The sequence below is a fragment of the Phyllostomus discolor genome, chromosome 1 (genome assembly GCF_004126475.2).
Source record: "Phyllostomus discolor isolate MPI-MPIP mPhyDis1 chromosome 1, mPhyDis1.pri.v3, whole genome shotgun sequence".
Classification (NCBI taxonomy): domain Eukaryota; kingdom Metazoa; phylum Chordata; class Mammalia; order Chiroptera; family Phyllostomidae; genus Phyllostomus; species Phyllostomus discolor.
The window spans coordinates 74,590,150-74,616,297 of NC_040903.2; the positions used below are offsets into that span (position 1 = coordinate 74,590,150).

The 26,148-nt window shown below is 38.0% G+C and overlaps 1 protein-coding gene, 1 long non-coding RNA gene and 1 pseudogene across 2 annotated transcripts in view; 1 reads left to right on the forward strand and 2 right to left on the reverse strand.

Annotated features, from left to right (window-relative positions):
• The first annotated feature begins 5,425 nt into the window (after positions 1-5,425).
• GDI2 (GDP dissociation inhibitor 2) overlaps positions 5,426-26,148 on the forward strand; it is a 35,096-nt gene continuing 14,373 nt past the window's right edge. The window contains exons 1-4 of the mRNA XM_028505586.2: positions 5,426-5,766; positions 19,823-19,930; positions 21,845-21,944; positions 25,462-25,596. Of these exons, the coding sequence (XP_028361387.1) occupies positions 5,722-5,766; positions 19,823-19,930; positions 21,845-21,944; positions 25,462-25,596 (388 nt within the window). The 5' untranslated portion in view covers positions 5,426-5,721. The remainder of the gene's footprint in view (positions 5,767-19,822; positions 19,931-21,844; positions 21,945-25,461; positions 25,597-26,148) is intronic.
• On the reverse strand, positions 12,699-13,573 carry LOC118500394. The gene is made up of 2 exons (XR_004902962.1): positions 13,457-13,573; positions 12,699-13,345 (listed from the first exon to the last, which is right to left on the reverse strand). It is a non-coding gene; the product is annotated as an uncharacterized LOC118500394 (long non-coding RNA).
• Positions 24,335-24,968, reverse strand: LOC114491440 (annotated as a pseudogene).

Consider the following 26,148-nt stretch of genomic DNA (forward strand, 5'->3'; position numbering starts at 1 on the left):
ACATGGAACAAATCTCAGAACTTCTGGTCAAGATGGAGGTGTAGGTAAACACACTTTGCCTCCTCACACAACTACAGAAAAAGTTACAACCAGACCTCAAAACAAAAACACCCAAACATCAGAAAATTGAGCTATATGGAAGTTCAATAACCAAGGATTTAAAGAAGCCACATTCATCCAGACAGGTAGGAGGTGTGGAGATGCAGAGATGGGTGGAGAGATGTGGAGACCCCGTGTGGTTCAGAGAGGTGGCAGAATGGGTGGTCTCACATTCATGTGTGGTGAACAAAAATCAGGAGGGATACTTCACAGGTAAAGGATCCCAGCTCCAGACCAGACCACACAGCCCAGGCTTCCAGTGCCAAAAGATAAATTCCCATAACTTCTGGCTGTAAAAACCAATGGGGGTTGAGGTGGTGGGAGAAACTGCCAGCTTTTCAGGAGACTTGCTTAAAGGGTCCACATGGACTTAGAACTTACACAGATCCACCCTCTCTGGGATTCAGCACCAGCACAACAGCTGGAAGGGCACCAGTTGCATACAGAGAGTACATGAAGTGACTGGAAACAAGGTGAGAGCTGGACAACAAACATCCAGAAGCCAGGCAGAGGCACTGTCCCCTCTCTGAACCCTTTCCCCACACAGAGCCACAAAAAGATGAAGTGGGTTGCCCTACCCTGGCAATTCCCTAAGCCTCCTGCCCACACAACATACAGGTACCTTTTCCACAATAGGCCCTGCAACTAAGACAGGGAGTCAAAGCAGATCCGCCTCAGACACAGAAACAAACCGAGGGAGGCTGCCAAATTGAGGAGAAAAAGAAATATGGCCCAAATAAAAGAACAGAACAAACCTCCAGAAAAAGAACTAAATGAAATGGAGATAACCCATCTAACAGATAACTACAGTTCAAAACACTAGTTATCATTGAACATCCTGATACTAGTTATCAGGATGTTCAGAGAAGTCATTGAGTATGACAACAGAATAAAAAAAAAAACCAAGGAAGAAATGAAGGTTACATTGAGTGCAATAAAGAAAAATCTACAGGGAACCAACAATGGAGGGGATGATAATGAGACTCAAATCAATGATTTGGAACATTAGAAAGAAAGAAGCATTTAACCAGAATAGCAATAAGGAAAAAGAATTAAAAAAACAAAACAAAACCAATCATAGTATAAGGAGCCATTGGGACATCTCCAAACATACCAACATCTGAATCATAGGGATGCCAGAGGGAGAAGAGAAAGAGCAAGAAAATGAAAATTTACTTGAAAAAATAAGGAAAAACAAACAAACAAACAAACAAACAATCAAAAAACCAAAACCACCTTCCCTAATTTGGCAAAGGAAATAGACATACAAGTCCAGGAAGCACAGAAGAGTCCCAAACAAGTTTGATCCAAAGAGGACCACACCAAGACACATCATAATTAAAATGCTAAAGGTAAAGATAAAGAGAGAATCTTAAAAGCAGCAAGAGAAAAGCAGAGAGTTACCTACAAGGGAGTTCCCATAAGACTGTCAGCTGATTTCTCAAAAGAAACTTTGTATGCTAGAAGGGACTGGCAAAAAAGTATTCAAAGTGATGAAAAGCAAGAACCTACAGCCTAGATCACCCTATCCAGCAAAGCTAACATTTAGAATGGAAGAGCAGATGCAGTGATTCCCAGGCAAAGTAAAGCTAAAGGAGTTCATCGTCACCAAGCCATTATTACATGAAATACTAAAGGGACTTATTTAAGAAAAACAAGACCAAAACTATGAACATTAAAATGGCAACAAATGCACAACTATCAACAACTGACTCTAAAAAAACAAACTAAGCAAACAACCAGAACAGGAATAGAATCATAGGTATGGAGATGATTAGGAGGGTTATCAACTGGGAGGGGGAAAGGCAAGAATGGGGGAAAAGGAGCAGGGATTAAGAAGCATAAATGGTAGGTATAAAATAGATGGGGGATGTTAGGAATAGTATAGGGAATAGAGTAGCCAAAGAACTTAAATGTATGATCCGTGGACCTGAACTAAGAGGGGCATAGCTGGGGGGAATGGTAGTACCAGGAGGAAGGGGACAAAGGGGGAAAAATTAGGACAACTCTAATAGCATAATCAATAAAACATATTAAAAAAACAACTTGCTAACATGGCTCTGGCTGGGTAGCTCAGCTGGTTAGAGCATTGTCCCACTATGCCAAGGTTGTGGGTTTGATCCTTGGCTAGGGCACATACAAAAATCAACCAATGAATGCACAAACAAGTGGAACAACAAATCAATGTTTCTCTCTCCCTGCCTTTCTCTTTCTCCATTTTGAAAATTTATTTATTGCATTTAGAGAAACATCAATTTGTTGTGTCACTTATTTACTTATTTATGCTGATATTCTTTTAAAAAATTAAAAAATATTCTATTTATTTTAGATGGAAGGGAAGGAAGGGAGAAAGAGAGGGAAAGAAACATCAATGTATGGTTGCCTGTCACGTGCCCCCTACTGGGGACCTGGCCCACAACCCAGGCATGTGCCCTGACTGGGAATCAAACTGCAACCCTTTGGTTCTCAGGCCAGTGCTCAGCCAATGAGCCATACCAGCCAGGGCTATGCTGACATTTTTAAAAGCCTCAACATTCAGAGGCTGATGGCAAAAATGCAAAAAATGCTCTTGTTACTGTCCAGTTTTATTTATTTATTTATTTTTTTAGAGAGTCAGTATTTCATGTCAGTTCAAAAATATAGGGAGGGTATAAAGGGGAGACATGGTAATGGAAAAAATACTATAAACTATTAAAAATAAATAAAATATCCACTCATTTACTGATGGGCACTTAGGCTGTTTCTAGCACTTGGCTATTGTAAATAATGCTGCTATGATCATTAGCGTCCATAGGTTCTTTTGAGTTGGTGTTTCAGGAACTGTGGTGCATTTACACAATGGAATACTATGGAGCAGAAAGAAAGGAGCTCTTACCCTTTGTGACAGCATGGATGGAACTAGAGAGCATTATGCTAAGTGAAAAAAGCCAGGCAGTGAAAGAAAAATACCATATGACCTCACCTATAAGTGGAACCTCATTGACAAAACAAATAAGTGAGCAAAACAGAACCAGAGACATGGAAATAAAGAACAAACTGATAGTGACCAGAGGGGATGAGGAGGAGGATAATAGGAGAAAGAAAGGGAAGGGTCAAGTCAAGGAACATGTATAAAGGACCCCTGAACAAAGACAAAGGGTGGAGCCAGGCTAGGAGGAGGACTGAATGTGAGATGGAGGTGGGTAGGGCAGGGGAGAGTAATGGGGACAACTGTAATTGAATAACAATAAAAAAAGAAAAATAAATAAAAAATGGGAACTAAAATACAAATATATATATATATATATATATATATATATATATATGCTTATAAAAGCAGCCCCAGAGAGATCATTTGCCTCTTCTGCCATGTGAGACACAATGAAAAGATAGCTTAAACCAGGAAGAGGGCCCTTACCAGACACAATTTGATTTATACTTCCTAGTCTCCAGAACTGTAAGAAATAAATTTGCTTTATATATGTGGGTGTATAAACACACATATACTCATATTTATGTGTAATATATATACACACTATGCAGATACATATGTACATATATAAAATATATACATATACGCATATACATATATATACATTCCTGATTACTTGGGGAGGAACAGTAGGACCTTCTTAACCCATTATCTGTTTAGCCAACAGAAAAATCAGCATTATATAATCTGTTCAGCAGGCTAATAAACTTTGCACTTGACTTTTGTCTACTTACAAAAATTAAGACCCTGACCCATTAGCTCAGTTGGTTGGAGCATTGTATACACCAACACTGCAGGTTTGATCCCCTGTGAGGGCATATACAAAAATCAACCAATGGTCGCACGAATAAGTGGAACAACAAATAGATGCTTCTCTCTCTCTCCCCCACCTCTAAAAATCAATCAATAAGTACAAAAATTAAAAACTCACTTGGTCACTAACAAATACAAATCCAGTTAACATTGTATTTAAATATAAACTGTTTTCCCTCTCCCCAAGAAGGGTCCATTGTCCAATGTAACATACCTTCTTATACTCTCTGTATGGGATGAAGAAACATGTAGAAAGTTATTACATTCTTTCCTGAATCTGAATGACTTAAATACAAAGGAAGGCAGTTCTGTCTACCAAGATTCGCCTTGAACAGCTCTTCTCCAGCTGCATTTGAGAGTAAATCTTGAAGAAAATACCAACCCTTGCTGCTGAATATGCAAGCTGAAAACACTGGCTGGAAATGCTTTTAAGAAAATTACTTGTATAGGCCTCTATAGGTCCATTCTCTATGAGAACACAAGCCTCTCTCTGCGTACACCTAAAAAAAAAAGGGTGTGTGTATTGGGGTGGGATGGGACAGGGGTAGGAGATGGGAAGGAGATGGAAGGCAAACAGAGCAACTTTTCTTCTACGCTCATGGCCTAAACTTACTCATATACTGATCAGCTACTATTTTTATAGTTGGTTTAAATTATAGCTCTCATTAGGCACAAACTTAATTCCTAGTCAAATCTGGCCTTCCCTTTATTTATGCTAAGGGTTACAATTTATGAGCAGGTTGGTTGCCCTGGCCAGGTAGCTAAGTTGGTTTGAACATCCCCTGATAGCCAAGGTTAGGTTTCTGTCCCAGTCAGGGCACATACAAGAATTAACCAATGAATTCATAAATAAGTGGAACAATAAGTCCGTATTTCTCACTCTTTAAAAAAATCAGTAAAAAAAAAAAAAAAAAAAAAGGTTTTTCCTTGTAAAATTCCTAAGGCCGCACCTAGGGCAACACCAAGAAAGAACGACAGAAGCAGAAAACAAGATATGAAAAAATTCGTGAGTTGTGAATTCCTTAAAACGTGTCCGGCTCCTTTTCCTTTAGAAAAGAGGCAGGCGAGAAAGAAAAACCAAACAAGTTGAAAACTGTAAGACTACGTGCCATCGTAAGTAGCGATGGCGAGGGGCGGGCAAGCGGCAGCCAGCTCCCGCAGCAGGGGTCGGGAGACTTTACGTAACCTCGCGAGTGGGAGGGCCAGAACCCAAGGCTGCCGCCAGCTTTCCTCGCGCGCCCGCACCCGCCTAGACTACGCCGGACGGTTCCGGTCCACGTGGCCAGCGCAGGCTCAAAGTCCAATGGCGTCTCGGGGCGTCGGCTGCCACACAGCGGCGGGAGTGAAGAACAGGACAACCACTCTCCTGCCGTCGGCACCCTTCTTCCCCAGCCCTTCTGGGGCATCGGTCTGGTACCTACACTCCTGGATCTCAACTGGCCCGACGCACCACCGGAATCCAACTGAGGGACGTCTCGCGAGATCTCGGAAAGGAAGAAGGTAGGACGAGCGGTGGGGACGTAGCCAATGAGAGAATGGGAAGTGTGTGATGGACGGTCCTCGGGGCACCTCCTTCGAGCCCCGCCCGGCTGCGGAGGTCCGGGTCACCGCCCGCCCCTCCTCATAGTGCCCCGCTCTTCTTTTTCCGTCTAGGTTGGCGGCTCGCCTCCCTATTTTCCAGGTCCGCTTTACCTCTGCTCCTGAATTCCCCTTGGTCTCGGGGTCTGAAACCGGCCTGAGGTGCTCCCCCCGCATCCTCGGAGTGGCCACATAACTACTGGCCCGTAGCATCCTGTGCTTTCTCCTTTCTCTGGGCTTCTGTCTGCGCCTGCCCCGCCATGAATGAGGAGTACGACGTGATCGTGCTGGGCACCGGCCTGACGGTGAGTCCAGAGTTTCTGGAGGCGGCGGCGGCGGCGACAACAGCAAAGGAGCCGGGGAGGGCGTGCAGGCCTGGTGCGAGGGAGGGGTGGCTGCTGGGGGCCGGGCCGCGTGAACCCCGGTCTGCTCCTCAGGGTCCTCTGGTGGGTACAGTATCTCCTCGTCTTTTCGTGTGTGTTTGGAGGGGAGTCGGTGAAGGGCGTTGGACTGGGTGCGAGAGGCACGTTGCACGGCGTAGGGGCCTGCGGGACGAGTGGGTGATCTCTAACTGTGGAAAGAAAGACGAGGAGATGCAAAACCAAGTCAAGTATGTGAGTTACTGAGCAGCGACGGCGAAATAAAGTGGATGGAAAATGAGTTTCACTCTGCTACAGAAAAGACCCAAAAAAGCCAGGTTTGAGGAATTGCTCTTCCACCTTCCTTATGGGTTGATGATGGCCTCTCCCGAGTGGAAACGGAAAAGGCAGAGTGGGGGAGGGTGGAAGCCACACTCAGTTGCATTTCCTATTTAGCCATCAACCACTACTAGTCAGTCTTTGGCTGCCAAAGATAGAAGATTTTGTCACAAGTCTTGGATAATTACTATATTGTAATTGTTACAGTTTGAGTAACTTGAATTTTTAAGAACCTTAGTGTTCTTATCCCCCTCCCCCACTCCAAATGAGAAGCATTATCCATTTTTTTTAACCACCCTCCAATTTCACTTAGTGAGCATCTGCAGAATTGGAAATGAGTTCTTCTCAAAACTTGCCTATCAAATGTTTTCTCACCTAAACTTTGCCATCTTCTTTTGTTTGCTCTGTTGCTTGCCTCCATTGTCTGCTCTCAATGCTTTCCCCTAAGAAATGATTGGTGATGGATTGCTAGAGGTCAAGTTCTCTACTACTGTGCTCACTTCAGGGAGTTAGAAGTTAAATCAGTAGTAGCAGAGACTATAAGCAGAATGTGAATGGCAGGTATTCCTAATACCGTGGTAAATTTATTTTCTTGGGTGTCTGCTTAGAGACCTTATGAGATAATAGTATTCTGCAAATAGTGCAGGGAGGTGTGTTGTAGCTTGTACTTCTATCTCTTAAAAAAAAAAAAGACAATGAAGACTAAGACTATTCATCTTGTAAAAGAATTCCATTTGAAGAGAGGACCATTTTCATTATCTTTTTTTTTTTTTTTTTGAAATTTGTAGTTCTGACTTTGGGCTACTTCAATTTTAACAAGATTAACACTGATGTTTATCTTGTCTATCATATATAATCTGACTTCAAAGTCCTGAATCATTTAATGTAGCCCACCACTTCAAATTTGATGAAATATGTTGTCTCTCAGGATCAAATTAATACATATACGTATTTTAGGTAACACCCCAGATTTACTGTGTTATGTTTCTCTAGACGAGAAAACCATTGAACTTCCATTTGGCTAATTTTTTAAGAGAAAGTTGTTAGGAACCAGAATGGCACTTGTCTGGCCTGTCATTCCTCTGTTTATAGTGATTTGTGGTGATTGTTGGAGAATAATCAATTCTGAATGCTTCATTATGTTTGACCAGTCCAGAAACAGATTTGTGCTGGCCAGTAGCTAGTACCAAATAGATAAGATTACATACCTAGAAAGCTATTTAGTCATTTTAAATGTGAGATACTAGGTTGAATTTCAGTTTTGGTGGTGAGTTGGAAGGCTGTTGAATGCCTAACTGGATAGGCCTAACCACTGCAGGGTTTTGCTTTTTGTTTTTTTTAAGTGCATAATTGGGATTTTGAGCTGAGTTTCGTAGTTTGTGATGGATCTTGCCCATTGGCAGTATATTGTAAGAGCCAGTTAGTTCCACAGTTTTTCTACAGTATTGCTGATATTTCAGATTTGCTTTTGATTAAGGTCAGTTGAATGTGAACAAATGAGTGCAGATTCATCATTATGCAGGCTTCTACATGCCTAGTTAAGAACCATTACTTTGGATCAAAGGTGCACAGTCTTATTGTGCAACAACCAAATTAAGACAATGCACTTTATTTAGATTTCCATTTGGATTAATTGATGAGTGGTAGATGCATACTTAACTAGAAATTAGACCAATGTTTTTGTCACTTGATAGCTACTATGATATTAATATTAACCCCTGTAAACCTTTCTAGATTGTTTTAGGAGATTTTCTTTGAGAATTGTATCAATTCAGAACAATCACATTATTATCATCGTGGGTGGGAGTAGTGGTGATAGGATGATTTTGATAAGTCTTTACCTTCATTTCTGCTAATATAAGGACTCTGATTACTTAATGATAAATTAAGAAACCAAGTTAAAAACCCTCAATTTAAAATTACTTTGCATGTTCGAAGTGAACATACTGTTTACTTTTACTAATTTTTATTTTATAAATATTTAGTGCCTGAGGTTTACGAATCTAAAAACAGACATATGCTCTCAGTTATGGGTACCAAATATTACATGCTAATAGCATGTCAACTACTTTAATGCAGTTAACTTGTTACTTTTAAAATAAAATGTAAGGAAGTATGGAAATTTTTTTATTTTGCCTAGTGTTATGGTTTTGTACTGGTTGTTAGATAAAAAATAAGGAAACATTACTCCACAGATATTGATAGGAAGTTTAATGAAGAAGTCATAAAACAATTTGGTATGAATTAGAGAAAAATTTTTATTTTCTGTCTAGGAGAAATGAAATATTGTGTAGAGTAATTGAATTTTCTAAGGAATTGAGGATTATCCCTTTAAAGAACTACAACTTTTAGATAAAAGCTTTTCCAAATGATATCACAATGGTTTTTGAACAAACTGAGGAACATAATTTACTTGATAACTAAGATTTCACACCAGGACGATTAATCACTGTGTTATGCTGGAACAGTGATTTTCAACCTTTTTTATCTCATGGCACACATACACCAAAAAATGTATTTTTTTGCCAATTAACAACAGTGAAAGAAGAGTATAATTTTGATTCATTCACACCAGATGGCTTTTGTTGTGCTGGCTGTTGACATATTTTTTGTTTGATAATCTAAGGAAAAAGAGGTCAGGTATTGCATGTTTTAAAAATCCTGTGGCACACCGGTTGGAAACCCACTGTGCTACAACATAAAGAAGCCACTGAACCTGGCTGGCATAGCTCAGTGGATTGAGCGCGGGCTGGGAACCAAAGTGTCCCAGGTTCAATTCCCAGCCAGGGTACATTCCTGGGTTGCAGGCCAGAACCCCCAGCAACCGCACATTGATGTCTCTGTCTCTTTCTCCCTCTCCCTCCTTCCCTCCCTAAAAATAAATAAATAAAATTTTTTTTAAAAAAAAAAAGAAGAAGAAGTCACTGAGATCCAGTGAGGAACTTGCCTCCCTTAGTAGTCTCAGACTGCTTGGCTTTATGAATTCTCAGTCTGCTGTTCATTTCCTTCTTTGCTTACTTTGCTGTTAGGCTGGCAACTTTCACTCTTCTTTGATTTCAGTGTGTACAGATAGCCTCTGAATAGCTTAATTTGCTACTTCTGATTGACTTGGGGCTTGGCAGTAAGTTCATGAATTTTCTTACAAGTAGTATATAAAGTAAGGGTAACTAGCTTCACAGCTATTTGTGCTCTCCAGAAGCATTTGTTCTACGTAGTAATTCTAGTAAGGAGTTTGAATAGAAACGTACACTTTAGTGATATTTAGCTGTATTAATCTCAGCATTATGTTTTAAAAATTGTGTTACATCTCAGACATACTTTTCCCCCTTGTTCTTCATTAAAACTTTGTGATTTCCAAGAAGATTTTTTTTCTTGATTTAAAAGTCAAGTAAAAAACCCCCATAAAACCCCTATAAATTGCTTTTTAGATTTGCTTCTTGAAATCCTTGACATTGCTGTGTTAGACTTCAGTAAGCAAAGGACTTTATCCATTGTGTTAGTGATCTGAGCCTTTATGTAAAAATGTCTTACTTTTGGAAGGTATAAAATATCTTGTAGGTAGTCTGTATTTTTAATCAATCAACCTTACGCGTAATGTCCCCAAAGAAGAGAAGTAAAATCAGACATTTTAGCATAGGTAGTAGTGAGACATTTAGTTTGAAGGACCACTTGGTAAATGTTTTGGCTCACATACATTATACTCTGTAATATAGGCATACCTCAGAGATATTGCAGGTGGATGGTCTTTTTGCCTTCTATTTGTAAAAAATGCACCATCTGCGAAGCACAATGAAATGAGGTATGTCTGTATCACTATCTCCCTTCTCATATTTAGTGACTGATTAAAGATTCTTGCTGGAGTAATGACTTCCCCAAATTGAATTATTTAAAATACCTGTCGCTTTTGTGATCCTCTATGGGCAATAAAAAGGTAAGCACACCGTTCTGTAAGTAGCTCTTCTTGTAGGGGGTTGACTATAATGAATTAATATGAGAAAATACTAAGAGCCATTGGAGAGATACACATGTGAAAATTCCGACTAGGGAATCAGGAAAACCTTCATAAAGAAAGGGAGCTGGCTTTTAAAAATATTGGTAAGCTCTGAATGTGAGGAGGAATGATTTTTTAGGCAGAGAGCAGTGTAAGTCTGCGTGTGTATAGTACATAAAATCCCTGGGGTTTATTTTGCCTGAAACAGGAGGTATGAAGAGGCATAATGGGAAATGGGGTTGGAAAGAAGGCATTTCACAAGAATGTTGGAAATACCAGGGTAAGAAATTTGAATTTTTATCTTCTAGGCAGTGGGAGAGGATTTTGAGCAGGAAAAATATAATCAGCCAAATTTCAAGAAGTTATCTTTTGACAGTTTTTAATGAGATGCATTAGAGCAGGGGTGTCAAACTCATTTTCACGGGGTTGGTGGGGGGGGCACAAAAAGGGCCGAATGTAATTTTAGGACTGTATAAATGTAACTACTTCTTAACAAGGGGCAAAGAGCTTGGCCAGGTAGAAACAAAGTGCCAGCTGGAAAAACAAGGTGGGGGGCTGGATTCAGCCCGTGGGCCTTAGCTACCTGTGCATTAGAGGAACAGAGACATTTAAACAAACACTTATTCTGCTGAAAAGTAAGTCATTTTTTATGATGTTATTGCTGTGGTATGATGTTAAGACAGTGGTATGAGATAAGCTGATTTAAATTTTTTCTATTAGTTAATACATTTTCCTCATATTTCTAGATAAGTAGCTTTAAAAAGGCACTTTTGTTTAATATTAGTTATTATGCACTTTGTCTTCCTAGTCACATTCTTGCTGCATTTACCTTTTTTCTTATAACCGAATTTAAAAATGAAGTAGACAGCACGGATAGACATAGATGAGTGTATTATGTTCTGCTGGGTAAAGTCAGTCAGAGAAAGATAAATACCATGTGATTTCTCTTATGTGGACTCTAAACAAAAATAAAACAAAATGAAACAAAGTTGAAACAGACATAGAAGAGCTGGTGGTTGTCAGAGCAGAGTTGGGTTGGGGGAGTGGGTGATGAAGGGATTCAAAAGTATATATTGGTAGTTATGAAATGGTGACGGGGCTCTCTGGCTGGTGTGGCTCAGTGGATTGAGCACCAGCCTGCAAACCAAAAAGGGTCAAGGTTTGATTCCCAGTCAGAGCACATGCCTGGGGTGTATGTAGGCCAGGTCCCCATTAGGGGGTGCCCGGGAGGCAGTCACACTGATGCTTATCTTCCTCTCTGTCCCTCCCTTCCCCTGTCTTAAAAATAAATAAATAATTAAAATCTTCCAAAAAAAAAAAGTCACAGGGACGTAAAGCAAAGGGAATATAGTCAATAATATTGATACAACTATGTATGGTGCTAGTTAGGTACTAGATATATCGAAGGGAATGCTGTGTAAAGTATATGATTGTCTAACCACCAAGCTCTACACCTGCAATCAATACAAAATAAAACTGAAAGTAAATTTGTTAAAAAAAAAAAAAAGGCTACCATATGATCCATTAAAAAAAGAAGAAGAAAGTGAATTGAGCTCCAGCCTGTGAACCAAAGGGCTGTGGGTTCGATTCCCAGTCAGGGCACATGCCTGGGTTGCTGGCCAGGTCCCCAGTTGCGGGGTGCACGGGGGGCAACCACACATTGATGTTTCTTTCCTTCTCTTTCTCTCTCCTTTTTCTTCATCTAAAATATTAAAAATATTTTTTTTAAAAAGGCGTATGCTGCCTCCACTTTCCACTGTTCATTTTTTGTTGTGGACAAATACACCTCTAAGATTCTTTTTAAAATTACAGTAGAATTTAGAGTTTTAATGGGTGTTTAGTTTGGTCACTTGGAAGATTTATCAGAATATTAATGTATGCTGGCTTTATTCTCTTCCACGTCTAAGTTGCTCTCTAAGTAGGAAAAGCGTGGTCATTAACCCTCGGAATACTACAGTGTGCTGTTTAGTGCCATTGGACTTAGAAACACCATCAGGTCACTTTAGTACATAAGAGATATTTGGTCTAATGTGTTTAGGTGCTGTCCAAATGAGCTGTTCTTTGATTATTGCAATTCTAATGTTATGTGTAGGATGCTAAAGGGAAGTGAATTTAAAAGTTATCACTGATAATGGTCCTCCCCCCTTCTCCACATATCTGTACCTACTAGAGCCTTTGCTGCACCTGAACTTGAAACATTTTATCTGGTTACTTCTTTTTCTTTTTTTTTAAGATTTTATTTATTTATTTTTAGAGCAAGGGGAAGGGAGGGAGAAAGAGGAGAGAAACATCAATGTGTTGTTGCCTCTCTTGTGGCCCCCACTGTGGACCTGGCCCGCAACCCAGGCATGTGCCCTGATGGAATTGAACTGGCGACCCTTTGGTTTGCAGCCCACACTCAATCCACTGAGCTACACCAGTGAGGGCTAAATATACAATTTTTAATAAATAAATTCCATTTTTAGGGGGACCCCCCCCCATTCGTATGTTAGTGCTTCTTTAGATTTTTAAATTTTTTTTTTTTGATCAAGTGAATTACTTTTTGGGGGGATGATATTAGAGTTGATTTGTATAGGTAAAAATATATTCAGATGTTGATTGTGTATCAAGACCAATTAGTAAAGCAAAAAGGCAGGCCACACAATGGAAGAAGATATTTGTAAAATATATAACCAATAAAAGACTTGTATATATTCAGAATATATAAAGAACTTTTATATAGCAGTAAGAAAAAAACAGAAAGCCCATTTTAAACATGGGCAAATAATTTGAATAGACATTTAAAGAAGAAGATAGTGTAATTATCCGTAAACTTGAAACAAGTGCTCCACCTCAGTAGTTGTCAGGAAATGCTAGTTAAACCACATCCTAATTAGAATGGCTAAAATTAAAAGGGTAACAATACAGGCATTGGTCAAGGATTTGAAATAATAGGAACTTTCATACACTGTTGACAAAAGTGTAAATTGGTATAGCCCTTTTGGAAAGCTGTTTGACAGTGTGTCCTGAAGTTGGACATATTTGTATTCTCCTTGATATATATCTGTCCAGCAAATGCATACATAAAAGACATGTTGAGACTGTTTATAGAGCATTATACGTAGTAGTCAAAAACTGGAAACTGTCCAGATGCCCATCAATAATAGAATGGATAAATTGTAGATTATCTGTGTGGTGTATGCATTCATCAGAAACCTCTACAGGTCTACAGCCATACCACTCTGAACGCGTCTGATCTCGTCCGGTCCCGCCTGATCTCAGAAGCGAAGCAGGGTCGGGCCTGGTTAGTACTTGGATGGGAGAAACCTCTACAGCTCTGTTACACAGTGTGTAGTCCCCTGATCAGCTGCTTCTGCAACACCTAGGAACTAGAAATTCAGGTTAGGTCTCACCCAGGATATACTAAATCAAAATCCACATTTTAACATGATCTCCAGGTGATTCTTCTGTTGAAATAAGAGTTGAACAACACTGCTTTAGTAGTTCAGTGGTTCTTGATATTGGTCCTGCAGCAACAGCACCTGGGAAGTGATGTGAAATGCAGATTCCCAGGTTCCATCCTCAGACCTGCTGTTGCAGGTGCTCTGGGGGAACCTAGCAATCTCTTTTAACAGCCCTCCTGATGATGAGGATTCACACTGAGTTTTGAGAGAATCTGTTTAGAATATATAGTTCCAAGAGATTCACAGGCGATTCCAGCTGGAAAGCACAGTTTTGAGATTCACTGCTTGCAGGATTAGCCTAACCTTCTGTAAAGGTCTAGATAGAAAATATTTTAAGGTTTTGCAGGCCATGCAACCTTAACTGCAGGCACAACTACTTCGAAAGCCATAGACAATATGTTAATGATCGAGTGTGGGTGTTACCAGTAAAACCTAATTCACAAAAAGCCTACAGGCTGGACTTGGCTCATGTACTTTGGGGACCTGTGTTCTGTAGCAGTGATGATAAGATTTTTGAAATTTTTTGTATTTTATTTATTTATTTTTTAAGTATTTTTTTATTGATTATGCTATTACAGTTTTCCCAATTTTTTCCCCTTTATCCCTTCTCCACCCTTCCACCCTGCCCCCCTAACTCTCCAGCATTCCTCCCCCCCTTAGCTCATGTCCATGGGTTGTACATACAAGTTCTTTGAGTCCTCTGTTTCCTATACCATTTTTTTTCTTTCCCCATCTATTTTGTGCCTACCAATTATGCTTCTTCTTCCCTGTACCTTTTCCTCCCATCCCTCCGTTCTCTGTCCCCACTGACCTCCCTCTATGTGATGTCCATTTCTCTGATTCTGTTCCTCTTCTGGTTGTTTGCTTGGTTTTTGTTTTTGTTGTTTTTCTTTTCTTTAGTTTCATTTGTTAATAGTTGTGACTTTGTTGCCATTCTATTGTTCATATTTTCTATCTTCTTTTTCTTAGATAAGTACCTTTAATGTTTCATATAATAAAGGCTTGGTGATGATGAACTTCTTTAACTTGACCTTATCTGGGAAGCTGTTTATCTGCCCTTCATTCTAAATGATAGCTTTACTGGATAGAGTAATTTTGGATGTAGGTCCTTGCCTTTCATGTCTTCAAATATTCTTTCCAGCCCCTTCTTACCTGTAAGGTTTCTTTTGAGAGATCAGCTGATAGCCTTATCGGCATGCCTTTGTAAGTAACTATCTCCTTTTCTCTTGCTGCTTTTAGGATTCTTTCTTTATATTTAATCTTGGGTAAGTTAATGCTGATGTGCCTTGGTGTGTTCCTCTTTGGGTCTAACTTCTTTGGGACTCTGTGCTTCCTGGACTTCCTGGAAGTCTGTTTCCTTCGCCACACTGGGGAAGTTTTCCTTCATTAATTTGTTCAAATAAGTTTTCAGTTTCTTGCTGTTGTTCTTCTGGCACCCCTATAATTTGGATATTGGAACGTTTCAGGTTGTCCCAGAGAATCCTCGGCCTCTCTTCATTTTTTTGGAATCTTGTTTCTTTGTTCTGATCCAGTTGGATGTTTATGTCTTCCTTTTGTTCCAAATTATGGCTTTGAGTCCTGGTTTCTTTCTTGTCACTGTTGATTCCCTGAATGTTTTGCTTTATTTCATTTTGGGTATCTTTTATTTGTTTTTTCATTTTTCAACCAAGCTCAATCAGTTTTGTGAGCATTTTGAGTACCAGGGCTTTAAATTCTCCATCAGATAGGTTGGCAATCTCCTCATTGCTTAGTTCTGAGGTTTTGCTGTGTTCTTTCTTTTGGGCCATATTCGTTGTCTTGGCGCACCAGTCTGGTTGTTCTGGTTGATTTTTTTTTTTTTAATTCCTTGGTTGTTGGAGTTCCATGCAGTTTGATTCTTTTGGCATTTTTGGTTGTTTATTGATTTTAGATTGGTGGTTATCCTCGTTTTGGTTGTGCGAGGAAGCGAAGGGTTGCTATCTATGCCTCCATCTTGGCCAGAAACATGATGATAAATTTTTGACTACACACAAAACATGGATAGAGAGGATCCAAGATGGAGGCATAGGTGGTCGCACTGTACCTCCTCGTGCAATCAAAACTAAGGACAAGAATTTACAAACAAAAAACAACCAGAACAGAGAGCAATGAGCTGAACAGAAGTCTGAATACCATACATTCAGCCCGGTAAGGAGGGGCGGAATTGGAGGCCTACGGAGAGGGGTCGAGGGGTACCAGCAGGAAAAATCGGTGGTTGGCCGATGCGCGCACGCAGGGCGCAGACTGCAGACCGCAGCCTGCAGACCGCAGCTGACGGACCGGTGGCAAACCCTGGGTGCAGAAGGCAACCAGCAGGCCTAGTGAGGCGTGCAAGGCAGCTGGCTGTCCGCAGCTGCACGTTCGCACGCAGAACTAAGCAAAAACGGACAGCGCGACACAGACCGCGCATCCCAGGGACCCAGCGCTGGGAAACAAAGCCTGAAGGCACCAACTGAAAACACCCGTGGAAGTTGAGGCTGGGAGATTTTCTCAGCCTCACAGGAGGCTCCTTGGAGAAACCCACAGAGTCCGAGAGAGTGCACAAGCTCACCCACCCAGGAACCAGCACCAGAGGGGACCAATTTGCTTGTGGGAAGAGACAAGCGGGACGGGAGTCCTGCTGAGAGTGGAGCGGGTGCCATTCTTCCCTGTCGGACCCCGCCCCACATACAACGTCACAACCCAGCCACTGAGGTGCCCCGTCCTGGTGAACACCTAAGACTCCACCCTTCATATGTAACAGGTGCAACCAGACCAAAGGAAAAAAATAAAATAAAATAAAAAAGATGGCTCAAACAGAGTTAAAAGCCCCAGAGCCAATTTTTTTAAGTGACCAAGAAATAGCCAACCTATCAGATGCACAGTTCAAAGCACTGGTGATCAGGATGCTCACAGAATTGGTGGACTTTGGTCATAAATTAGATGAAAAAATGCAGATTACAATAAGTGAAATGAAGAAAATGCACACGGAACCAATAGTGATGGAAAGAAAACTGGGTTTCAAATCAATGGAAGGGGCCAGAAGGAGGAAAGGAACAACCAAACAGAAAAGAATGAAGAAACAAGAATTCAAAAAAAACTTGAGGAGAGGCTTGGGGACCTTCAGGACACCTTTAAATGTTCCAATATCCGAATTATAGGGGTACCAGAAGGGGAAGAGGAAACACAACATGGAAAAGTTATTTGAACAAATAATAAAGGAGAACTTTCCCAATCTGGCAAGGGAAATAGACTTCCAGGAAGTCCAGGAAGCTCAGAGTCCCAAAGAGGTTGGGCCCAAGGAGGAACACGCCAAGGCACATCATAATTACATTACCCAAGGTAAAAATGAAGGAGAGAATTCTAGAAGCAGCAAGAGATAAGGGGACAGTTACCTACAAAGGAGTTCCCATCAGAATGTCAGCTGATTTCTCAAAAGAGACCTTGCAGGCAAGAAGGGGCTGGAAAGAAGTATTCCAAGTCATGAAAGGCAAGGGTCTACATCCAAGAATACTCTATCCAGCAAAGCTTTCATTTAGAATGGAAGGGGAAATAAAGTGCTTCTCAGATAAGGCCAAGTTAAAGGAGTTCATCATCACCAAGCCCTTATTATATGAAATGTTAAAGGACTTATCTAAGAAAAAGAAGATAAAAAATATGAACAGTAAAAAAAAGACATCAAACTCACAGTAACAAGCACACCTAAAACAAAAGCAAACTAAGCAAACAAAGAGAACAAGAGCGGAACCACAGAAATGGAGATCACAGGGAGGGTTAGCAACAGGGAAGTGGGAGAAGAGAGGGGGAAAAGATGCAGAGAATAAGTAGCATAGACAATAGGTAGAAAACGGGGAGGGCAGGAATGGTGTGGGAAATGTAGAAGTGAAAGAACTTATGACACATGGACATGAACTAAAGGGGGGAATGTGGGTGGGAGGGGGTGGGCAGGGAGGAGGGGAGTGAAGCGGGAGAATGGGACAACTGTAATAGCATAATCAATAAAATATATTAAAAAACAAAAAAATGGATGAATATTGAATAAAAGGCATATACAAAAAGTATATATGTCATGAATCCATTAAATCTGAGTTCAAAAACAGGCAGAATAAATCTTTGCTCTCAGAAGTCATGAGAGTGGCTGGGGGTAGGGGTGATGACTGGAAGAGCACAAGGTTGCTTTGCGGGGTACTTACAATGTTCTAAGTGATTTAAAACATAAAAATGCTAAAATGAGTAGATAGGTTATGTGTGAATTTTAAAAATAAAGTTTCAAAGTCAGACTTCTAGGGGACAAGTGGATTGTTCTTCTTCACCGTCTAGGGTCTTTAGGATAAATTTCAGAAGCACTAAGAATTTATAAAGATACATGCACTTTTCTTTGTCTTTTTTAAAAAAATAAAACTCTGATCCCCCAAAACCCTTTGGTATAACAGTGGTGAGTGAATGTGTATCCCAACTCTGTGTTTCTTCTGACTAATTGTATTCTTTCTTGTATTTTTCCTCCTATCTTGGTACATCTTAGTATATCCATGCATTGTTTACCTTTTTTCCTGAGAGTGGTTATTTATAATACTCTGTTGATTGTCAGGTTATTAGTGATTATCCTGGATGCTTTCTTTAGGGCTCTAGTTATCAAACTCTTTGGTGTCATGATCTGTTTACACTCTTAAAAACTGAGGACCTTGAAGAGCTTTTATTTTGTATCTATCAATATTTATTGTATTAAAAATCAACACTGAGCAATTTTTTTAAAACTTATTAATTCACTTAAAGATAACAGTGATAAACCCATTAGCTGTTAACATGTATAACATTTGATGAAGTATAGCTATATTTCCCAAAACAATAACTTTATGAGAAGAGTATCCTTGTTTTCCATTCTCTGCACATCTCTTTAATGTCTGGCTTAAAAGATAGTTGGATTCTCTTATCTGCTTTGGTGTTCAGCCTTTGTGATGTATTTTCTTAGCCGAAGTATATGAAGAATATCAGGCCTCATACAGATGTGTAGGTGGAAGAGGGAGAGAAGTGTTTTAGTAGCCTCTCAGATTGTGAATATTCTCCGATTCACACCAAAACACAAGTGACAGCTGTTTTTTTTAATATAAATTGCACCAAAAAATCTGAAACCACATCAGCAACCATTTCCTATTCTATTACATTAAAGTCCATTAAACTAGCTTGTACTTTGAATTCCTCTTTTATCCCTCAGAGTGATTTTAAATATCATTTCATTGGTCATTTGGAAAATACTGGTTTACTAAGTAATGCAGACCTTCTGAATTGTTGACACATTTTATTATACAATACCAGAAACTCATATTTGTAGATATCATCACTGATATTTTTTTAAGTATTGGGAATCTCACACATATAAGAATTAAAATTTTCATTCAAAATTTTGACTTTTTGTTTTTGGCAACAACAAATACTGTTAGTTATGTCCTTGACATTAATTTTTGAGAAAACGTTTAAGTCTGAGTAATCATAGTTTGTTGGTCAGTGGTTCTTTCAAATAAAATGATGGTTCGTAAAAAGAATAGCTAGTTCAGCTTATAAGTCAGTCATACAAAAGGTTTTCCTTTAGCCCGAGTGGCTTTGTGTGTACATAACAATAGGGACCGTATTTTTTTGGACTGTAAGATGCACTCCCACCATTTGGGAGGAAAATGGGGTATGCGTCTTACAGTTCAAATGTAGCTTATGACTTGCTGTGGGCAGGGGCGGTGGAGCAGGGTCACAGGTTATTAAGTATGTTACCACATTTTTTACTTCAAAATTTTTTCCCCTATTTTCCTCTAAAACCTAGGTGCGTCTTATGGTCCTACAAATATGGTAATTTTTAATGCTTCATCAAGGACATTAAGTGAAATTGGCCTTGTTGTTTGAAAGTGTGAGTACTTGGCAGTATAGAATATAATGGCTAGTGCAGTTAAGAGCCACTGCCTTAATCCATTTTATCCAGTAGTGATCTTTCTCTACCAGTGCTAATGTCAGCACAGTGGAAAGTTGTGTTATTATAAAAATAGCTTTGACATTGGGACCCACAGGGATCTATAGACTACACTTTGAACCCTGCTTTAGGGCTTTATCCTTAAAATACGTCATATATTTCACCTACATGTGTTAGTTACTAAAATAATGTGTCATGAGAGGCTTTTTAAAAAAGCATCTGTTTGAAACATGCTTTAACACTTTCCTTCTTTTGAAGATGCTTATGCTTTTCTTGTAGGAATGTATCCTATCAGGTATAATGTCAGTGAATGGAAAGAAAGTTCTTCACATGGATAGAAACCCATATTATGGAGGAGAAAGTGCATCTATAACACCTCTGGAAGATGTAAGTATTAGAATAATTAATATGCCTTTTATACTTTGAATCTTTTATTTGTGAATCTCATCTTTACTCCTTAGAGGTAGTTTTAATTTTTAATTACCTGGAGTAGCTGTAGTATCATAATTTTTAGGAGCTCCTTATTTGGGGCTTGTAGAAATTGAAATTGTGCCCTTTGTTGCCATCTGGAGCAGTTATCTCTCTGAGTTAACAGAGGTACAGACTTTTGATGATGACCTAATGTGTGCCAGGCCCAGTACCAGTGCTTCCCGTATGGTCTAATTTATTTCCGCAGTCACTCAAAGAGAGATTTTTATCCTCATTTTTTCAGACATAGTAGTCTTGGTGGGGTTAAAAATGACAGAAGTGGGTTATGCACCTAGGTTATATGACTACAAAGCTTAGTTCCATTTGCTGTACATGTGCTCTATTCCCTACTCTTTTAGAACATGAGCACATGAAGCATTTCCAAAGTGTGTTTTACTAAAGGTATTTTTCTCTATGTAATGTTTGTTCAACATGCACATGTTTGGATATGAACTGTATTGTGTTTTTTAATAGGTGATATGTAGATATCAGTTATTTCTTAAATAATGACTGATGAAATAAGCTTAATATTTATATAAAAAAGTTTTTTTAATACTCAAGTATACCTAAATGTTAAAAGAATACTACTGAATCAGAAACTTACATCTGGATTTAACAGTTAACATTTTGCTATATTTGCTTAATGTCTTTTTGTGTTACTAGTATTGAACCATTGGCATTAATAGACAGCATGGTACTGATCGGAATATTTCAGAATTCATCTGCTAAGAATAACATTCTTTTATATAATACTGTTATGACATTTAAGAAAATTAATAATATCCAGACCATATTCAAATTTTCCAGTGATTTCCAAGAATGTTATTGTTGTGTAGTAGTGTTACTGTTTTCAAACCAGTTTAAACATTGCCTTTGGGTTGTTTCTCCTTATTCTCTTAATCTACCGAAGTCTCTCCGCTTTATTTCTTTTTTCCTTTGAAAAGTCCAGGCTAGTTTGTAATAAAATATTTTTGGGTACTTCACATTATATCACATCAGCATGGCACCACTGTTGATGATAGTAAGTTTGACCCTGGTAAGATGATTACCATCAGAACTAGTCATTGTGAGTAGTCTGTGGAGTAATATGTTGGTACCATTCCTTTCATGCCTCATGCATTTTTATTAGTTGATCTTCAGTAAGATAAGTAAGCTGTCTTGTTTTCCTTTCTTTTTTCTTTTTTCTTTTTTTTTTTTGTGTGTGTGTGTGAATATATGCAAGGACTTGGGGATTTTTATTAAGTAAATATGTGCCCACTTAATCTGTTCAACCTTAGCAATATGTGAATTTGAATATTCTCAAATTTTAAATGACAAGCTTACACCTAGAGCTTCTACTTATCTCATACAAATTATAAATTATCTGGAACTAATTTTAATTGTCTTTTCTGATATGAAGAATCCAAAATTTATTTTTAACTTCTTATATAACTACAGAAGCAAAACTAAGCCTTAAACTATTGAAGCTTTTGACAACTTTCTGTTCAGGGGAGAATGAGTTTAAATGATTTCTACAAATAATTCTGATTTCTGCAGAACTGGTGTGTTACTGACAAATTGTTTTGTATTCTTGCTTTTCTGCTAGTAAAAATAAACACCACCTTTGCAATACTTACTTTAACATTCATTAATTTAGTATATGTAGTATTTAGTTTACCTGTGTATTATAACTTCACTGACAGTTTTATATGATTAAAAATGAAATGCCCTTGTTATATTTTACCTCGTGTAGTGGTATTATCATATCAAAATTATGTTATCAAAAAAACAGTTGCACAGTATATTGAAAATTAAATTTTGTTACATTATGGCTATTTTTTGTTTTGGTTTCAGTTATACAAAAGATTTAAAATACCAGGAGCACCACCAGCATCAATGGGGAGAGGAAGAGACTGGAATGTTGACTTAATTCCCAAGTTCCTTATGGCTAATGGTAAATCATCCTAATTTAAATTTATGACAGTCTGATTTAAAAGTAGAAACTAAGTCCTGATGGTATTATTCCAGGTATGTGGAGATGGATTTTTTTTTAATGGTTACAGCATGGTGAGTAGTATGGTGCATTAGAAGTGTCTGGAAGCAATAAAAATGGAGGGAGCCCTGGCTGGTATGGCTAAATTGGTTGGAGCGTTGCCCTGTAAACCGAAAGATTGTAGGTTTGGTCCCCAGTCGGGCATATAGGTAGGTATGAGAGGAATCTCATCCATGTTTCTCATATGTTTCTCTCTCTCTCCTTCCCCCACTCTTCCCATCTCTTTAAAATCAATAACTATGTCCTCAGTGAGGATTTAAAAAAAATGGAGGGAAATGGGGTGACTTACTAATTATTGGTTCTGAAGAAAGAAAATTATGATGTGGCACAATACAACATATATATCAAAACTGTAAGCATTTATAACAGGGTTTCCTCTTGATGCTTTGGTGACACTTAGATAATTTGGCCTTCAGAAATAATGTCTTTCTAGTTTGTAGGCTTTTAAAATTGTTTTTTAAAATACTTTTTCCTCGTTTTTAATCAGAGGAACTAAGTATCTTTTGAGATTGCTGTGATATTATATTGTCTGTTTCTGAGATAACATTGAAAAACTAAATTGTTAGTATAATGGCCACTAAAATAAAGTACATGCCATCACCCTTTTTTTGAGTTTATATTCTGTAATTTTAAAAAAATTATTGATTGATTTTTTTAGGGGGAAAAAGACAGCGAGAGAAAAAAAAAGACACTGATATGCTGTTTCACTTCTTTATGTACTCATTGGTTGATTCTTGTGTGTGCCCTGACCAGGGATCAAACTTGCAACCTTGGCATATTGGAATGACACTTTAACTTACTGAGCTACATGGCAAGGGCTGTACTTTGTTTTAATGTAGAGATCTTATTTGAATTTTTTCCAAAATAATTTAATGTTAACTAAATTGTTTTGAGGTGAATTGTAAACTCAAAATTTTTTAATGTAAGTAATAAAATTACTAAAATTAGAAAACATAGAGAAACAGAAAGGAAATAAAATTTATATAACCGGAATTTACAATCTAGAATTATGATCAATATTTTGGCATATAACCTGCCAGGCCATATATATATTTCTTTTTGTTTCGTTTTTCTCTCTAATCAATATGTTTTTCAACAGATGAACTATGAATTTCTGAGAGAGAGTTTGTGTGATAAATCTCATTGTATACTCCTTGAAGTGTATTATAGAGGATAAAGGGAATGAATTCGTAAGGCTTTTCCTTTATATTGCTAATCACAAGTAGACTGAGATTGTCCCTTTCTCAGTATCTTTGCCAAACCCAGATATTCAGTTTAGTTTTTGTCGTTTTGTTGTACTAAAAGACAAAATAATGGATTTTTAAAGTATCTATTAGAGGGTAAAATGATTTCTAGATGTTTATTGGCTTTTATATTATTTTAGTGAACTGTTTAGCCCTGTGCTTTGCACATTTTTCTGTTGAAGTTTTGTGTTTTTTCTTACTGATGTAATGAGCTCTTTATAAAGGCTATTAAATCCCCTTTAAAAATATGTTGAAAATATTTTTTCCAGTTTGTGATCAGCTTTCTGTATTACTGCTGTATTTGTGTGTGTGTGTACAAAGCTTTTAAATTTCATGTAGTCATTTAGGTTGATCTTCCTTTCATTATTTTTGATGTGAAAGGCTAATGCTTAAAATTTTTCTCTTTACCTTAAGGTTATAAAGATACTAATGTTTTGCTTTTTTAAATTAGTATTGTCTTTTATTTCCATCCCAGCCCACCCCTCCAGAATACTTAGCTTTAAATAGTTTTATAGTTTTATTTTTCACCTATTTTTTATTATAAATTATCTATTTTGTTCTCCTGCTTTAGTAGAGACTGAATTTTTTCAAAATGGCAAGTCAGTTGTCCTTCAACACCATTTATATTTTCCACTTTGATTTAAACTTTTATAATGTATTAAATTCTTGTATGTGGGTCTGTATTGTTTTTCACTAATATGTGCACTAATTAATATAACTATACAGTGTACTTTAACATCTGGCTGCATGAAGTTCTCATTATTTCATGTTCTTAAAGAACCTTTTTATTTTGACTAAGTGTTCTTTCAAATGAGCTTTAAAATAATTTTATTTGGTTTTTAAAAGAATGCATAACTAAGTGGAACAATAAATCAATGTTTCTTCCTCCCCCCTCTCTAAAATCAATTTTTAAGAAAAATAGAAATAAAAGTACATTTACTAATACTAATGGCTTACCAGTGTTTTCTTAACATTGTCCATAACTCCTACGAAAAGTCTCCAAAGTCTTATTTTATTTTTTATTTATTTTTATTTTATTTATTTAACTTTTTTTGACCAATACAAAAATTTATTTAACAAAAGTTCAATGTGAAAATGTGTAAGACTCAATTTTTATATTGTAGTATAACAGATGTGGAGAGGGGATGCGGAAGCAGTTGGTTTCTCTGGTGAACACGCCCATTCTATAGACCTGTTCCAAGGCTTCTAATGTGATGATATTGCTGCCTTCGTTACCACCATTCCAATATTGTTCTGTTGCCCACTAGGTGCCATCTCCACACATTCATCCATCACAAGATTCATAAAAGGGTCAAATTCCTACAAGATTCCTTGGATATGTCTGCCACTATTTAATTTTAGTGATAGCTTCTTGTCCATAAATTTTTTTAGCTCGGGGAGGGGGTGAACTTTGCTCATGGTATCTATTCAGTAAGCTCAAAGATACCTCCAAAAGGTATTCTTCACCACTTACCCAAAGTCTTATTTTAAATGAGGCAGTCAGAATGCATGCCTAGTTAGCACATTTAGAAGTACTTTTTAATGTTTCAGTTTCAAGATTAATAACTTCATCAACTTGCTTTTGTAAAAGCCACACAATAATTATTACAGGTATGAGATTCAGAATTATAATACTACTTCACATAGGTTGGGTTTCTTTAAAGATTCCATTATATTTTAAAGAGAGGCAACTCAGGCAAAACTTTTGAGGAGTTTGTGCTCCCCTTTCTTTTCTTTCATTAAATCTTCACCCGAGGGATGTTTTTAAATTCATTTTTAGAGAGAAAGACAGGCAGAGAGAAACATCGATTAGTTGCTTTCTCTATGTACCCCAACCAGGGATCCAACCCACAACATTTAGATGGACAGGACAGTATTTCAATCAGTGGAGCCACCTGGTCAGGGCTCTTTTTTTTTTTTAATTAATTAATTAATTTTTTTATTTTAGAGAGGAAGGGAGAGGGAGGGAAAGAGAGATAGGAACATTGATTTGTTGTTCCACTTACTTTAACTCATTGGTTGATTCTTATATGTGCCCTGACCAGGGATTGACCCCACAACCTGGGCATATCAGGACAGCACTAACCAACTGAGCTACTCGGCCAGGATTATTTCTTCTAGTTTTTAAGGGTAGTAGGATATAGGTTACAGTTTGAATTGTGTGACTTTTATAGGTCAGCTGGTTAAGATGCTGCTTTATACAGAGGTCACTCGTTACCTGGACTTCAAAGTGACTGAAGGGAGCTTTGTCTATAAGGGAGGAAAAATCTACAAGGTTCCTTCCACTGAAGCAGAAGCCCTGGCATCTAGTAAGTAATTTTATTTTATTTTCTCAGAATGTTAAGATTTCACAATGGAAAATGAATCTTAGGGATTAAATTTAATGTGCCTTTATATCACCCATCATCCACTCATTCAATCAACAAACACTGAATGTCTATTATGTGCCAGACAGCATTCTCGGCAGTTGAGAATACTTCAATGAATGGGCTGCTCAAAATTCTCTACCCTTTTGAAGTGTAAAGAGAGTTTAAATGACCATCTCTGTATCACGTAGCTTGTTGCTCGTGAATCGGAGTCTGTCTAGGTCTAGAAATGCTCTTTTATTATTATTTATTATTTATGTATTATAATTCATAAGAGCTTTTTTTGGTTTCCTGTGTGTTAGGCTTTGTGCCAAACACTTCACATTTTCTTACTTGGCTTTTAAAACCACCTTATGAGGTAAGTTTTTATTTTAACAGAGGAGGACTCTGAAGCCTGAAATCACATAGGTGATTTAAGTAGAAGGATGGGAGTTGAAACCCTGGGAGGATTGCTCCAGAGCCCTGTATTTAATCACTGTGCTAAGCTGATCTCCT